General features: G+C 41.4%; 2 protein-coding genes across 2 annotated transcripts; both read right to left on the minus strand.

Annotated features, from left to right (window-relative positions):
• Nucleotides 1-2,357: 2,357 nt before the first annotated feature.
• LOC144740231 (RNA-binding protein 5-like) lies at nt 2,358-11,138 on the minus strand. Its single transcript, XM_078623083.1, has 19 exons — nt 9,747-11,138; nt 9,584-9,673; nt 9,427-9,496; nt 8,446-8,519; nt 6,043-6,111; nt 5,647-5,929; nt 5,391-5,548; nt 5,181-5,281; nt 5,040-5,109; nt 4,519-4,639; nt 4,342-4,439; nt 3,733-4,083; nt 3,493-3,642; nt 3,343-3,408; nt 3,033-3,260; nt 2,871-2,945; nt 2,696-2,793; nt 2,532-2,589; nt 2,358-2,447 (listed from the first exon to the last, which is right to left on the minus strand). The coding sequence occupies exons 1-19, from the start codon at nt 11,136-11,138 to the stop codon at nt 2,358-2,360; spliced, it is 3,642 nt and encodes a 1,213-aa protein (XP_078479209.1).
• A 2,774-nt stretch (nt 11,139-13,912) lies between these two features.
• On the minus strand, nt 13,913-15,921 carry LOC144740232 (caM kinase-like vesicle-associated protein; the record flags this gene model as incomplete). Its single annotated transcript, XM_078623084.1, is given in 10 exon segments — nt 13,913-14,044; nt 14,046-14,174; nt 14,176-14,227; nt 14,584-14,685; nt 14,766-14,844; nt 14,931-15,068; nt 15,171-15,245; nt 15,354-15,474; nt 15,613-15,751; nt 15,846-15,921. Coding segments are annotated over 10 exon segments (1,043 nt in total), but the record flags the coding sequence as incomplete, so codon positions are not given.
• Between the last annotated feature and the right edge of the window lie 387 nt (nt 15,922-16,308).

Consider the following 16,308-nt stretch of genomic DNA (forward strand, 5'->3'; position numbering starts at 1 on the left):
CTGAAATGTACACTTTCAGTACTTTTTCAGTTTTGGGTAACCTCTGGTAGTTCACCACTTACTGTTGTATCATTTCAAGCTACTGATTGGACTTGCGTGACTTGAATTGCAATAAATAACTGGAAAAATTGGGGTGTTCTAAAACTTTTGACCGGTAGTGTACATCAAATCCTAAATACTTACAAATGAATGGAAATAACATTATTGTGTCATTTCCATTTTAAAAAGTTTAAAATGTCGACATTTGTTGCCATAGAGATAAAGTTGGTTCTGTACTGAAATGCACATAAACAAGAACTACTGTCAGGGTTAACAATGGCATTTGTCACTAGGTGATTTTATGTTTGGTTTTGTTTTTAAAAAATGACCTTTTCACTTCATTTTTTTAATTGACTGTTTTAATCATTTTGTTGTATTTTGTATGCTGTTTGTATTTGCACTGTAAAGCACTACTATAATACTATGACTACAGTACTTTATAAGTATTTTTTTATCATTATTATTATTATAGAGACAGGAGATATGGAAATAACAGAACAGGGTCATAGAAAGCAAAGACAGAGAAATCACCTGGATGTGTGTGGATCTTGGTGATAAATACTCCATTTATATGCAAATGCAGTGACAGTGAGCTCAGATCTGTTGTATCAAATGTGATCATTTGATTGGCGCCACAGGACATGGTGACCTACAAATAATGAAAATATGTGATCATTTGGACAGACCAGCAGGGGGAGGGGTGCAACACAATCACTGTGAATATGGAAGTAATTTGACAACCTACCCAACATCTAAAGAGGCTTTGATTTGTGCAGACCCGCGACTACACGTCAATTATTCAAAGGACACATGGAAATAGAGTGACCTCTGAATCCCTAAAGAGATTTTCATTACGTTACAGGAAAATCTGCTCCACAGGCTCAGCAGGAAAGAGAATTGTTGGAGTAGAAAAGGTTGCAACCCATACGGTAACAGAGCAAAAACTATTATAAAAGATCCGCATTTCAAGTTTAGTGTAAAATTTACATTAAATTTTACATACGCAGGTGGAGCCAATGACAACTGATGTTGGTGGAGAGGTGAGGTACGGTTGTGAGCCAAAAACAGGCTTGACATATACTGACCATCCAGAGCCATTCACACATGTTCTCGGTCTGTCAGAGGAAGCCGAAACAGGTGCAATGAGAACACGAAAACTCGAGAGGCCCAAACCACCAGCAGGCTCAAACCCAGAGCCCTGTCACTGTAAGGTCAGTTTGACAACTACAGCCACAATACACAGTCAGTGTGACTCTTTCGTTTGTCATGTTCTCATCAATCAAATATCTGCCTTCATATCTGTATCCAGTGTGGTAAGGCCATGTGCACAGAGGGAAGCATGCTTGCTGCTTGTCATTGCAGCTCGCCAATGTTCTTGTTCCCTCAAGGGAGCAAATATGGCAGCACATGCAATCACCACTGCTCATTGGGCCAGAGCTGCAGAGGGTGTGAGCCACTTCATTCCCATCAGCACACGACAGAGGCTTGTTTGAACTGTACAGCGCACATCTGGACATTAACACCACATCTGTTGGAAAGAAACGTCATTGTGTTTTTGGTCACAGGTAAATGTGTAAAATACTGATGTGATTCTGCCGATTTGTCAGTCCTGGTTCACACTGGCACAGAACATTTCATGTGAGCTTGCTGCCACCTTGTGGGTGACATTTCCTCACTCATGAGCAACCAACATCTGTCTGGATATCAAACCTACTGGAAGAGCTGTGTCAGAACCCAGTGTCTAGCTAGATAGGGATATTGACGAGAGGATGGGAAGGAGTCACTGACGCAAAGAAATGCTTTCCTAGGAAGGAGCGAGACAAGGTCCAGGAGATGTATTTGAGGCACACACCAACAAATTTCAAATGGCAATATACGCTTTTTTGTGGCCAAATTAAAACCAGCTACATGACCAGGTTTCGTGCTAAGCATCAAAGGGAAACTGTCTTAAATTGGTGAGAATACAAAAGGTGTACACTCTTATTCCACAAAGATACTGGGGAAAAAAGTTGAAAACAATTTAATTGTGACCACTGAGACAGCGTCATTTCAAAAGAATCCAGACGCATTTCACCACTCAACATACAGGATATACATAAAACACTGGCAAAAAATTCATATTCACAGGCTGAATTAACACCATATATACAACATCCATCGTTGAGGACATCAAATAGTTGTTCTTGTCTTTTAGTAGCTCCACTAAAGCCATGGCATCATCAGTGGAGAACACTATGGCTCTATAGTGAGTGAGTCCAAGGTAGAGAAACCGTAAACAGTCGAAATGGTTCACATAAACGTTGGACGATCAGATGGGATCACTCCAGTTCCTTAAACCGGGCAAACATGGCCTTGCGCACTGCTTGCTTGTAGGTGTGATGGTCCCAAACCTCTTTTTTCTGACGTTTCTACCGAATAAAAACATTTGACACAGACATTAAATACCAATAATTATCTCAAGACATTTGTCAGTAAAATAAAAGCGTTCTCACATTGACCGGGACAGGCTCTGCACCGAGACCAGGCCTCTCACTGACTTTGTTTGCCTCCCTAAGGAAGAGGAAAACAAAGTGAGAACAAGCTGTTGATCAGAATCTAAAGTGAAATATTCAATTCAATCTTCTCACCATGGACTGTTTCAACTTCAGTGACGTACCTGGAACTTCCAGCCCAACTGTTGTGATGCTGCGGCTGTTGGTGATGAGATTTTTTCCTTTTCTGTTCAGGTGACCTGGACACTTCTCTGACATTCAGCTGTGAGGAATATACAACATCTTTCAGATTAACCTACACCATCATTTCTGCAGCACATCTTCCTCCATCTCACATACCTCCTTTTCCTGATTCTCCAAAGCTTCCAGCTCCTTCTTTGACCTCTTGATCTTAAGATGGATCTCCATATTTTGCTGAAGTGACAAAACAAACAGGTATTAGAATTCATTCAGATTGACACCGTCAATCAATTATTAATCATGAAAAGTTTCAGTCAATACTTTGTGAAGGTCGGAGAGCTGCTGATGGCGGATCAGAGCATCCTTGTTCGGAAACTGTCTCCTACATAGAAGACAAGCCATCTTCTTCCAGTCTGTCAGTTTGTCGTCCTTTCCGTCTGACTGGCTGCTTGGACTGCTCTTTGCCGCTTCCTCCTTATCTTCTTCCACTTCTTCATCACTTCCAGCTGCGTAATCCGATGCCAGCATACCCAAGGAACCCATTGGACGCTGAGCACACCCAAGATAAATGTTAAAGAAACGTGCAGGTCCATTATGAGCCACAAAAGATGCAGAGCATCTTAGTTCTTACTTTTGACTTTTCATCTTTCTTGGGAGGTGCAAGGGGCTTCTTAAAGAGATCATCACCAATGGAGTTCTAAGGGAGAATATGACATCACCATTAATGTAGGAATTAATGTACACATAAGACAGATGTATGGTTGGGGGGGGGTGGACTCACCTTCCTCTCAAAGATAGCGAAGCCAGCATCAGCTGACTTCGACTGCCTCCTGTCATCCTCCATTCCTGACTTCAGCAATGGTGAAGGGGAGCGGACACTGTCTTTCTGACGATTCTGAATCTTTGCCCAGCGCTCCATATCTTTCATGATCTGCATACAGCAATACATTTCTTCATTGCCTTACAATTACGCAAATGTATTTGACTTTTTGTAGAAGTGGTAAAATAAACATGGTGTGACCTTGACAGCAGCAAGACTTCTGGGTTTGTCCTCCTTGAATTCTTTCTCCTTCTTAGCAGTATCATCCTCTTCTTTTTTGTCAGGGGTCGCCGTGGCGTTTGGGACAGGTTCAGAGTTTGAATCAGCAGCAGAGGCCGGTGATGGTACTGGAGCTGCTGCGGTAAATGGCGCCACAGAGGGTTTCTTCATCTCCAGAGGAGCATCTGCTGCTGGGTTGGAAAGAATGGCCTGGTCCTCAGCCGTCATCATCATAGGCTGGGTCTCTGTGGAGGTTCCTCCTGGCACTGGGATGTAGGTCTTTGACACTGTATCCCAGTACAAGTATTCTTGGCTCTGAGCATTGTAGAAGTACTGGAACAAAAAATGAGAGAAAACATAAGGACAAACCATTCCCTTGACAGAAATTGTGAGCTCTGGGCGACTAACATAATTTATAGACTACAACATGGATTTTAACTTTAAGCTGCTGTCAAAAACCCTGATAGATGACTTCAGCCACTGGGGGGGAGAACAATCATTAACATCGTTACAATGGCGATCCCATTCTTAGATTCAGTAGACCTCTCCAGACAAGAATTCACATGCAACTGTGATGTCTTTTATACTGACTCTAGAATTAGGGTCGTAGTACAGCGTTGTTTCGGGATCGTAGTAGAAGCCGGATGTGGCATCGTACAAGTAGTTGGATATATCCGGAGTCTCAGAATCTGAAGGAAATAGACAACAAATAAGTTAGGTTGTTGATCGAGAAGTACTCCCCCGACTCCAAAGGGTCAAAGTGCTTACTGTAGCTGTACATCTGTGACCCGTCTACAGCAGCTCTCAACTCGGCTGAATCTGGGGTCACATCCAGTCCAGCAGCTGAGTATGAGGGGTCCACGGGTGGAGTCTCATCATAACCAGTTCCCTGTGGAGGTGTTCAAACACATGGTCAGCTAACAGGAAAACAAAAACATCATCATCTGCATACGTTTCAACGTACCTGGCTCATGCTAGGGTCTGATGGAGGTGGATGACTGCTTCCAGTCAGCATGTCACCTGGTGACAAAAAAAGGAGGCCCCTTTTAATAGAATTCTATGTCTGTCAAAGATATTAACAATGAAAATAGCCCATATTTCAAAATACCTGGATGTGTCTGAGGAACCAGAACAACAACGCCAGCAGGTGGCAGGACTTGCATATATGGTGGAGGTTGTGAGTATGGTGGCATCTGTCGGGTCAGGAGCAGAACAACAGATTACATGGGAGGTCAGACAATATCATTTTTGAGGCAGTATTGAAAAAAAAAAAAAAAAACACAACTTACCCCCACCACATTGGCATCAGGTGGATATCCAAGAATAGAACTAGTTTGTTTGTCAAAATCTCGTCTTACACTGGGACAGACAGAAGAAACATCAGGACACCGAAAATGACAAATGATACAATCTTTGACACAGTGACTTACTTTTGGTTCTTGAGAGGTTTTGCGACCTCGGCATAAACCCGGACTCCATCAATATATAAGGGTTTGGGTTTAGTTAGGAGCTCGACCAAACGTGTCACTTGCTAAAAAAAGAAAAATATTGTATCATCAATGCACTGAAACTATGACATTTTATTTGGCATGTACACACACACACAGACAGTAAACCAGGTTTCTTAGTACTTCAAGTACCTCGTGGGAGTCCATGTCAACAAAACAGAAGCATCTTCCTCCATTTGGCTTGGCCTTAACCAGTCGGACGTTTCTCTCGTCCAGATAGGCGAAAGGATCCAGAGCTTTCAGGATGGTTTCCACTGTGGTGGTGACCTTCACGTTTTTTATTATCATGGCTGTCCAGTTACACAAGGAAAATGCTGTTTAGTCTTCCCAAACACTGAAAGTAGGTAAATATGTCCATGGATTGCAAAGCGTTAGAACATCAACATACTTTTGCTATCTTTAAAGGCAACATCTGCCTTTTGTTCTATCTGACCAGGAGGATTGAGTTTCCCTGAGGCCTCGGCCTGCTGCTCTGTTAACCGCTGTTGGTCCACCTGTTGTTGCCAGGCCTCTGGAGTCAGGTCAGAGCTGCGCTGCCACTGTGCGTTGGGAGGTGGCTCCAGGAGGCCTTTGGCTTCAGACCCATTGAGGCCAGTGTTCAACTCTTCTGATGGTTGATCAGGTCTGGACAACTGGGTCTCCTTGGGTGGAGGTAGTTTGTGTTCTAATTCCTAAAGATGACATGAACTCTCAATAGTGATTGGGCATATTAATTATCAACATGACAATCCGAAACAGGTAGTTTCTACTTGGCATGTTGTACAAATATGTTTTTAATACTCACATCTCTTTTATGCTTATCTGGATGAAAGTACCTCATGGAAACCGTTCTAGCACCAACCTTTAGGGATCCCTATGAAAAAAAAAAATAACAGAAGATCAGTCAATATTGTATTCCATCTGCAAAATTAATACCACTGACACCAAATGCACTCAGGCCCTTGTCTTCAATGCTGAAGATAACATGGGCAAATAGGATGGTGTGCAATTCCAACACCCAGTATCATGCTTAACACAGGGCATTGGCCCCTGTGCTATGCTAGTTTCGAGGGGACCACAAATTAGGACACAGCTACCTATTTTTCTGCTGATTAATTCATAAATAGAACGCAATAATTGTCATTTAAATGACAACTATCTGTTAAACACAAGTTCCAAAATGCCATCTTCTAGTACCATGCTTTTGTCTGCTCCTCACACCACAACAGCCTATTTTCTATCCTAAAAGTAAAAGAAAAACAGCAAGCTCAAGAGAGGCGGAAACCTGACATATCAACATAAAATTGATCGTTTCAACTATTCTACTAGATTTGATTCTTGCTCAAAGGAGACTTTGAAAATCCAAAAGAAACCAAAGGGAAACATCTTAAATGCCAAATGTTTTAAAAGAAAACTCAAAGCTCATGCCAAAGTGCTCTGCAAACAATCCCTTAGTACATTTTGCTTGTCAAAGATTGATTTGTATTCACACTGAGAGTATCACATTTGCATAATATCCATTTGAGAAGTAAAAGCACACAAACTTATGCCATAAAGCAAACGCCATCCTCATTTTTATGGCCGTTGCAGAGATCTCAGATGTTACTGACACCAACCACTTGCAAAATCTATTTTTCATACTAAGCTATTATACACTGTATATCTTCTTGAACCAAATTCCATTGAAAGTTGTAGCAACAATGAAACAAAACAAACATCCTGGTCCAAATCCAGATTTATAGAAACATCATTAGAGCAAACAAAAGAAAGGTAAAATCCCAAACTCCAAAGTTCAGTGACGATGAGTTCAAGAGAACAAAAAGTGAGGCAGAAACCACTTGAAAGGTCTTGTGGTGATGTTTACCACAGGGGAACCAATGACAAAACCAGAGAACAAACAAGAAACCATCTGATGACCTTTGTGCGTTACTTCGAAAATGGGGATCTGGTGACCTGGAGATATTCGATGAGAGGAATGAGATCACAAAGCCCAGGAATGTCTTCAATAACCCATTTACTAGTTGTCAAGAAGGTTCGCTGCTCTGAAACGCATTTGTCAGCCTGCTTGTTGCTCTTCAGAAGACAGTCCAACAGGGATGAAAGGACAAAGGAATTAGGGAATATCCCCTGGAACACATATGTGAACCAAGTATGTTCATGTTGCATTTGACTGACAGAGGTATGTCCATGAAGATAAATCTTTTGACCCGCTGGCCATATGTTAGGGTATCCTCAAAACCTTCGGTATTCATTCTTTAGTAACCATGAATGCCCCATCAAAGTTGAAACAAAGAGTTTGAGACATTTCCCTCTAGCCCAACTGACCTTGACCCCAAGGGCTGTAATATATGTCCGGAAGCAGTGCAGACCAATACATGGCCATACTTTGACCAGTCTATCAACAATGAACTCCAGACCAAAGATGCTTCAACCAAACTACCACCACTACTGGCAGAAATGTCACAAACATCACAACCCATACTGTAGATCACCACTCCACGGTCTACAGTTTCTCTGGAATACGGCTGATTTCTCGCCGACTTCAGTTCTGTGTGAAAAAATGTCAGTGGAGTGGGTGATCAAAGACAGACAGCTCCTGCACACTCAGTTGTCCGACCGAATGTTACGGCACTGTATTACCTGGAAGTTGCGGTTGCTTCCATGACAACAGAAGCTTGTTTTCAGGTGCAAGGACGAGCCCGTTAACGGACTGAAATGACTGACCAATGAGTGTTGGGACAATTCATTGTGATCCTCTTCAATACATAAGTGCAATAAAAAAGTAAACAGGCGTAGTGTAGGATATTCACTGTCAACATCAGTCAAGCCATCCTAAAAACATCGATGTAGAACCATCTGATGGTATTTTTTGCCCCTGTCTTATTCTAGTTTTATCCTAGGTTAAGCCGTTTAGGCTAAAACATGCACAGAAAAAAGTAAGGGATGGGGAAACTTGTGTGGTGAATTTTCTCAGAAAAGAGTAACATTTTACTTGAAGTGGTATCATAGCTTTGTGGAAACGTTTTCAAAATGTACTTTACAGTCAAGTAGGGGCATAAGTGTTGGGGTTTAAATTATTAGCATCACAGATGCTAACGAGTGATTTCATCTGCTGAACCACAGCAACCCTCTCTCCCCTTCTACTAAATGCCCTCTCAACCCCTCGTAATCCTGAGGCGGCCTCCGTAGAGTGACGAGGATAGGCCACCTTGTTGGACTCCATGAAGTGGACTGCATCCTCGAGGTTTAAAAACTCCACATAGGCCGTATCGTAGCTGTAACCTGGGGACAGCATTTGAAATACAGATGGTTTTGTTAGTCAATTCCAGTAACGACAGTCACCCACTAAAATACAGAAGACAGCAGTTCGTAAACACATCAAGGTCAGTGAGCAGGAGAGCTTCACGTCGTAACTGATACATACCTTTTCAGGAAAAGTACATTTAAGTATATTTATACTATTTGCCATTCCATCTTCAGATGGCTGAAATCATATTCATTGCCATTAAAGGCTTTGACAAAACCCAAGTCTTAACACCGACATGTTCCAGACCAGGACATGAACGACTGTGTAAGAAACAACCACATAATGTTCATGCTTAACAAAAAGGCAACTATTTCTGGGACATTTTGGTGTATTTAGGCAATATTAATGGCCTCTGACACCTTATTTTGATCAAAAAGGGTGGTCAACAAGTATAAACAATGCCTACAGCAATCCACTAAGGAAAATTGTTCACTAGAAAGCATATCTCGAGCTCAGTAGGATGTATGAAGCACAAACAATGCTGCCTCCGTTTCAGTTTCTTGGCGTTCTTTTCCAATCAGAGAACATGAATAAAGTGTCTCTGATGGGCACATACAGTAACTAACTTGTCACAGATCTTTTGTGACTGACATCACAAATCACAATTCAAATGCAGCCAGTATTGAATCCTCAGTAAATTCTGACAAGAATGAACCCACATCCTCAGACAGGACAGAACGATATCTTTTTCATAACAGAACCCAAACCCCCTGTCTCTTTTTTTAACAAAGCGTGTTCACAGAGACCAAAAAGAAGAAAAGCAATAATGAAAAACTAAAAAGAAGAATGCGAATGTTCGGATGTCGTAAGAGCGAAAACATCGAGGGACATGTTAGCGATCGAGTGCCCCAAACACTTCTACAAAGAAACTGTATTTTTTACCTGGCACGACGTTTTGAATTTTCATCCCCTGTATCGGCACACCATCCCGGACAGTAAAGGCACCAAGAATCTGAGAAAGAAAAACATGTCAAAATGATAAACGTTTAGCCATAACTTGACACTCATACAATGAATTACTATTCTGTTTGATTATTACCTGTTCCATTGTGGCAGTCTTTGGAATACCCATTACGGAGATTGTATTTGAAACTTTGTCCTCAAGGGATGCACTTCTATAATCTTGGTCCTTTCACACAAAGTTTGATTAAAATTCAGCAATAACAACTCAGAAAGGTAGACATAGAAAACAAACAACGTACCTGAGAGCCAGATTCATTGATGATGGGTTTGGACTCTTTAATGAGTTTCTCTGGTGCTTGCGGCTCCTCTTGTTTGTAATCAAAAGCTCTTCCGGACCCTGTCCTATAATCAATATCTCTGTAGTCTTGGTCCTTCACTTGTACAGTGTTGCTGCTTTGGAAGTCACCTTCTGGGCCCATCTTGCTTCTGGGAGGTCCCTGACTGTGTGGCAATTCTTTGAGTCCTTCAAAACAGTCATTTGGCTTCGGCATTTCATGGGTGGGCTGTTTCTTCTCTTGGTGGTAAGGTCTTTCATTACGATTTGATTCATTTTGACTATGCTTCAGTTCCCTTTCTCCAAGCCAACGCTTGTTCTCATTTTCTCTTACAGGATTACCAGTGAGGGGACTCATTTCAGAGAGTCGATGGTCTTGTGAAGCTTTGCTGACAATGGATGGTAGCTCCATAGCAGGAAATCGGTCACTGTGAGGAAAGCCTCCATCTTTCCCTTGGAAGTTAAGAGGTGGTCTATCTCTTTCCTGAAAAGACGATGGATCTGCAATGTTCAGATTTCTACCAAAAGGTCCAGGGTAACTGGGTTCAGTCATACCTCCCAAACCTTGGCTCATGTTTAAGAATGGGGGTTTATCCTTTTGTCGGCTCTTCCACTCTTCTGCAAGAGTCATCTCTTCGCCACACCTATAGTCCATTAGGGGACTGTTACTCGCCTCTGGATACTCTTGCTCTCTGAGCGGCTCTTTAGCACCCATAAACTCTGATCTGTCAGGCCCACTTACATTTGCAGGCATGTCAGACCTTGTCCTGTCCACTGGTGGGACCTCACTGTTTCCAAATCTTATAGGAGAGCGCTCCCTTCCTCTAAATTCAGCTGATGGTCCAGGACGATTTCTGAAATCCATATCTGAATTGAAACCACCTCTGGGATTGAAAGGTGGTCCACCCCTTCTGTCAGAGTCCATATTTCTCCTTTCATAGGGGGGCATGTCCATATCATAACATTTGGCGTCCACCATGTCCATCGGAGGCCTGTTATGCATGTCTCTAAACCCATCATGTCGTTCCATGGGAAACCCTCTCCTCCCTTCCATATTAGGATTGTTGAACCTTGGCATATTATTATGAAATGTGTCCCTGTCTCTCATGTCCATGAATCTGCTGTTTTGTTCCCGTGGTGGCATACCTCTTCCTCCCATGTCTCCAGGGTTTCTGCCAGGTCCTGGGAAACCAGCGGAATTCATCAATCTGTCTCTGATATCACCTTCGTACTGCCTTCTTTGACTGAAGTCCGGCTGTTCTCCAGATCTGAAGAAGTCTCTGTTTGGCTCTCTACCCCGCATATCACGTGGATCCATATCTCGCCCCCTCATTGGTGGACCATGCATCCTCCTCATGTCCATAGATGGTGGATCAAGTGGTCTTGGGCCCATATGACCCATGGGACCCATATTCATTCCTTCTCTACCCCTAAAATCCGGCATGGGGCGATCTCTGCCCCCAAACATTTCTCCACGATGGTCACCGCTGGAATCAATAGGAATACTTTTTTTCATACACATTTTGCAATCACTATTTCAGACAGTTCTCTTGATCACCATCAGTGACATTAAAATGTGTAAAGCGTTTTACAACTGAGCGCTCTCTCTCTCTCACACAAACACACAGGAGTGGGAAATAATTGCAAGATTCTTTAAGGACGAGGGTCACATTATTTTTGGGGCTAAACATGATGATCTGGAAAACATTCACAATCATGTTTCACAAATTGTTAATCCCAGTTTCGGATATAAGAAGTATAACATTCTACAAATATAGAATATGTGTCAGGAGTTTAATCATATTATCCACTGCAGAACACAACAGTAAATACTACAAAATATAATAATGCTGTTACAGCAAAAGTATGCTGCTTTCATTCTAATGAATAAAAGAACTACATTATAAATGTGTGAATAAACAAATAATAAACATGGACAATTACCGGAACGGGGGTCCCCCTCTTGATCCATGCCTTGGTCCATCCCACATTGTTGTAGACACTATGTAACCTAGTTTAAGATAATTCGCAAATTAACACTATTGAAATCATGTGCGGTAGACAGTGTGACCACAGCGTGGACAATCTGTTGAAAACACATAAATGATTTGTTGTTGGCTAGCATGTTTTTTTAGGTTTCCTTAAAAATGGCTGCATGTATCCAGCAAGTGGCTGTCTGCTAACGCCAAAGAAAGGCCCGCTAGCGATCACTAGGCCGTATCTACGCAACATAGCATAAACATATCTGGGCAGAATTAAATGATTGAAAGTCAATAACCACTGACATTCAAACGGACATATCTGTACGATATTGATGTGAAAACGACCAAGGTAGGAAACTAAAGCCAAATATACAATTTACACAAGACACGATTCCAGAGGACTAAGCTAGCTCGACGCTGGCTAGCTATGCCTGTTTTCTTCACTCTCACGTGAGCATTTGGTTCGAGTTACCACTATACCGAATGTATACCTATACTTGCCCACATACAGTTGTTTATGTTCCACCTACCTTCGCTAGAACAACCAGTTCAGTCCGTGATTGCGGAGGGCTTTCGTCCCGGACGTCAAAGGTTTCCAGACTACTGTGATAGTGACGGCAACTCTCGCGATGGACCGGCACGACCTGCAAGGCATCACGTGACCAACATGGACGCACGGAGGACGCAGGTTGGGTTGCCAGTCCCAGTCCCATAGGTCAGTCCAACCGGACAGCAGATGTCGATGGAGACAGGTTACCAAGCTCAAACTGATGTATTCCTAACAAGTAACCATGATAAAATAACATATAAGAATGAAAAATAAGCTCTAGATAATGACAATGGACACTGGAGTCACGTGACATCCGTCTTGCTGTATCAAGAAGTCGCGAGATTTTCTTCTCTGTTAATGGGATCATGGGATGGTCAAATCAGTGCCACAGCAAAAAGCTAAATGCTGCCAATGCTGATATAGTATATATATATACAAGAAATTTGCAAATACACTTTCATTCAGAGAATACCTGAGAAGAATGGCACACGTTCAGCAACATAGGTATTGCTCATTTTATTAATTCACAACCTGTTAACTCAGCTAAATGTTGCTAAATATACATGTAAATAAAAAATAAAACTACACACCTACACAATAAAACATTCAGTGTAAGGACTGGGCTCTAAACTCTTAATTTACTAATAACAAGACAGCACAACAGCTACAGCTACAACAACATTCTACATGGAATGCTCTAGTTCTAGTTCTGCTCAAATCTTGGCTGAACTGGGACAGAAAACAAGATTCAATACAACAGTTAAGTGACTCTAAACACAGAGCAAAGAAAAACAGCAAAAACATCTAAAATAAATTTAAAAAGCAGTTATAATCAAGTTGTCCCTTTTGAAACATTTCTGTTTATTTCTGCAACAAATATTAAGGCACTTTAACTGAAAAAAGCCTTTATGATCAGCTGTCTGACTGAAGAAAAAAATAAATCCTTTCTTGTCAGAGTTGAATTAATTATTTGTATCCAGTTGTTACTTTATCTTCAACTTCAATGTACAATTTTCTTTATTTATGCATCTCATACATGCAAAGTCCACAAGTCTTTGCATATTAGTCCATACACATATTTCATCTGGTTTTCTTATGCTTTAACTCAAATGTGCAAGCTGGAAAGTATTCTACCAAGTCATATTTTAAAATGTAAAACTTTAAATGATCAATTTACTGAAAGTTTTCACTCATATTTTTTTAGCAAACGGTGAATTCTAAAGCTGGTAACTAGCAATTTGGTGAAACAGACAAATATACTGTATCTATATTCAATGAGTTAACAATTAAAGATGAAGTGATGCCACTAAGTTACACTGTGCATTTATTTTTTAACCATTATTAAGGAAAAGGACACAACAGTAGAGCTACTTTTCAACTAGTTTTTAAAGGGGCTTTTTACACAAAATAACAAGAGAGCATGGGGAACACTAATATGAAATGCATGAAGTGAACTAACTCAGCACTGAAGATCCAAATAGGGGATAGTTGGACAACAATACACCATACCATTATGCCACATGTACTGGCTATACTTCTCATGGGCTTGTTGCTTGTCAAAAGGTCCTCTTCATGTGTTTTTTTGTTGTTTTTTTTTGACTAGTCTCCTTTTCCTTGTAGCAACATCTGGAGGTTGCTGCCGTTGCACCGCTCCTGCGGCTGCTCCTCCTGTCTGGCTGCACTTGGCAGTGGGAGCGCAGGGTTGGTAGCAGTCTGTGTGTCAGGCGCTTTTTTCACTGAGAGCAGCCTTCATGCTGGCAGCAAGACCAGTGCTGCCACTGGCTGAAGGAGCAGGAGTACCGCTGGGCATGTTGGGATCAGCGGAGGCACCTTCTGCAAGACCAGTGGCAGCGGAGTCCCCCCTGCTCAGAAGCTCGAAGTCTCTTCATGAGGGTGGTCACTCTAAACAGCTTTCTGTCAGTAAGGAACATTGATTTTTAAAGCATTAAAGTTAAGTTATAAAACACAACTACGTTTTCTGATTGATAATCAGGAAAATACGGTCATTCGGAAGACAACAACTAGAGACAATGAAATGCTACAACTCAATTTAAAATGTTGTGGCTATGATCAAGTGTTAAGGGCCCAGGAGCAAAAGGATTTCTTGTTGTCTGTCTGTCTTGGCAAAAGTCTGCTTGTCTGTATTGTACAAAAACTCCAAAGCGCACAGTCAAAGCTGCCAAGAAGCTTTACAACTCTGCCAATTTTATTTAATTTCAACAACAAAAAACAACAACAATAAAATGAAATAACAGCATAGCGTTTGGAACATAGGAAATAATACCTTCCACTTTGCTTTGGCAAAGTTCTTCTCTATTTGTGCGCAAACTCCATCCTTGATGTTCTTGTCTGAGGCAGCATTTCCAGAAATCCTGAGAAAACAGTACAAGAGAATGATTTATGGAATAACTACAGATCTGCTGGATTGTAGCTCTTTCACTTTATTTTGTACCATTCATGGGCAATAGCTTCTTGTGCAGTCAGTCGCTGGTCTTGGTCCACCTCCATCAAAGATGCCACCAGCGTTTTGGCTACAAATCAGACAGCAGAGAACTTGTCACTACATGAATGATTCAATTAAAATGGTGGGGATTTACAAGAATCAACCATTCCTTACCAGAATCTGAAATGTCATCCCAATATGGCGAATCAAATTCGTAGTCCCCAGACAAAATCTTGAGGAAAAGATTCTTGTCGCGATTATCAGAGTCATCTTCCTCAGCGTCATCGTAGAAAGGTGGGTTCCCAGACAAAACTGATGTGTCCGACATTATGTTTTTTTTAGGTTAAAAAGTCTCCTACTTGCATATACTTTACATATAAGAGATGATTAACGTAGGAGTAGCAGACACTTACAGTATATACATGATGACACCGATGGCCCAACAATCCACTGGTCTCCCATATCTCTGCCTTCCAACAACCTCAGGAGCTGAAAGCAAAAACAAAGCTCGCATTGCATCTAAGCATCAACATTATTATTATCATCAACATAACAGTATTCTTCTTGTATGAGCACCAACAAATCTTATTAACTTACCAAGATACTCTGGAGTCCCACATGGATCCTTGATGAGTCTGTTTTCCAGTTTTGCCAGTTGAAAGTCACTGATAACTATTTTAGAGTGCTTCAAACGATTAAAGTACACTAGGTTTTCCAGCTGTGTGGACAATACAAATTAAAAACTTATTGAACTGGGGAGAATATGATCTCAGTTCATGTCATGTTTATTCATCACTTCTTTGAAAATGAAAAAATGCTCTTTTTTTGGTCACTAGGTGTCAGTAGTGCAGTATACCTTAAGATTTCTGTGGACAATTTTCAGTGAGTGCAGGTATGCTACAGCCTCCAACACCTGCCGCATGACATTACTGGTGTCCCTCTCAGAATAGTAGCCTTGATCTAAGATCCAGTCAAAGACCTCTCTGCCTGTCGCACTGGAGAGAACAGAGTTTAAAAAACACTCCTCTCCTTGATGTCGCAGGTTGAAACACAAGAATTATAGTTAACACAGATGTAAAAAATACTCACAGCTCCAGAAAAAGGAAGTACTCCTTCTTTGTCTCAAAAACATCAACCAACTGGAGGATATTATGATGTTTTGATCCTAAAGGAGAATAAAAGTGGGAGAAAACAGGCTCAATGCTGAGTGTTCAATACATTCCATCTTGACAGTCCTTGACATGTCCTACCTTTGGAAAATGTTCTTATAACATTCAAGCTGAGCAGAAGGTCTTACATTCTAATATATAGCTTTACATTGCAATGGATTCCTCGAGGCAATTTTGCACAAAAATTTGCACAGTGTCGCCCCTCCACGTGTTGGAATGCACCTATATCGCTTGAATTCTGTTGTTCCTGGTGTAGCAAGTGGAGAGTGGAGACTAAAAAAACATTACTCATGTTGCAGGCTGGAGATCTGGCCCCATTGTTACATTCCCAAGAATGTCACATTTGTCAGCCCTTATTGTAATTAAAATGATCCTAATCCTTA

Source organism: Lampetra planeri, unplaced genomic scaffold (genome assembly GCF_965212315.1).
Source record: "Lampetra planeri unplaced genomic scaffold, kcLamPlan1.2.h2 scaffold_1981, whole genome shotgun sequence".
Taxonomy (NCBI): Eukaryota; Metazoa; Chordata; class Hyperoartia; order Petromyzontiformes; family Petromyzontidae; genus Lampetra; species Lampetra planeri.

Bases quoted from the DNA above. Each gene is read 5' to 3' on its own strand.
- LOC144740231 (XM_078623083.1), bottom strand. From the start codon at position 11,138: ATGAGGAGGATGCATGGTCCACCAATGAGGGGGCGAGATATGGATCCA. The intron at 5,930-6,042 runs GTGAGTATTAAA...TGTCATCTTTAG, and splicing joins CAGATAAGCATAAAAGAGAT to GAATTAGAACACAAACTACC. The intron at 5,110-5,180 runs GTAAGTCACTGT...TGTCTGTCCCAG, and splicing joins AAACCTCTCAAGAACCAAAA to TGTAAGACGAGATTTTGACA.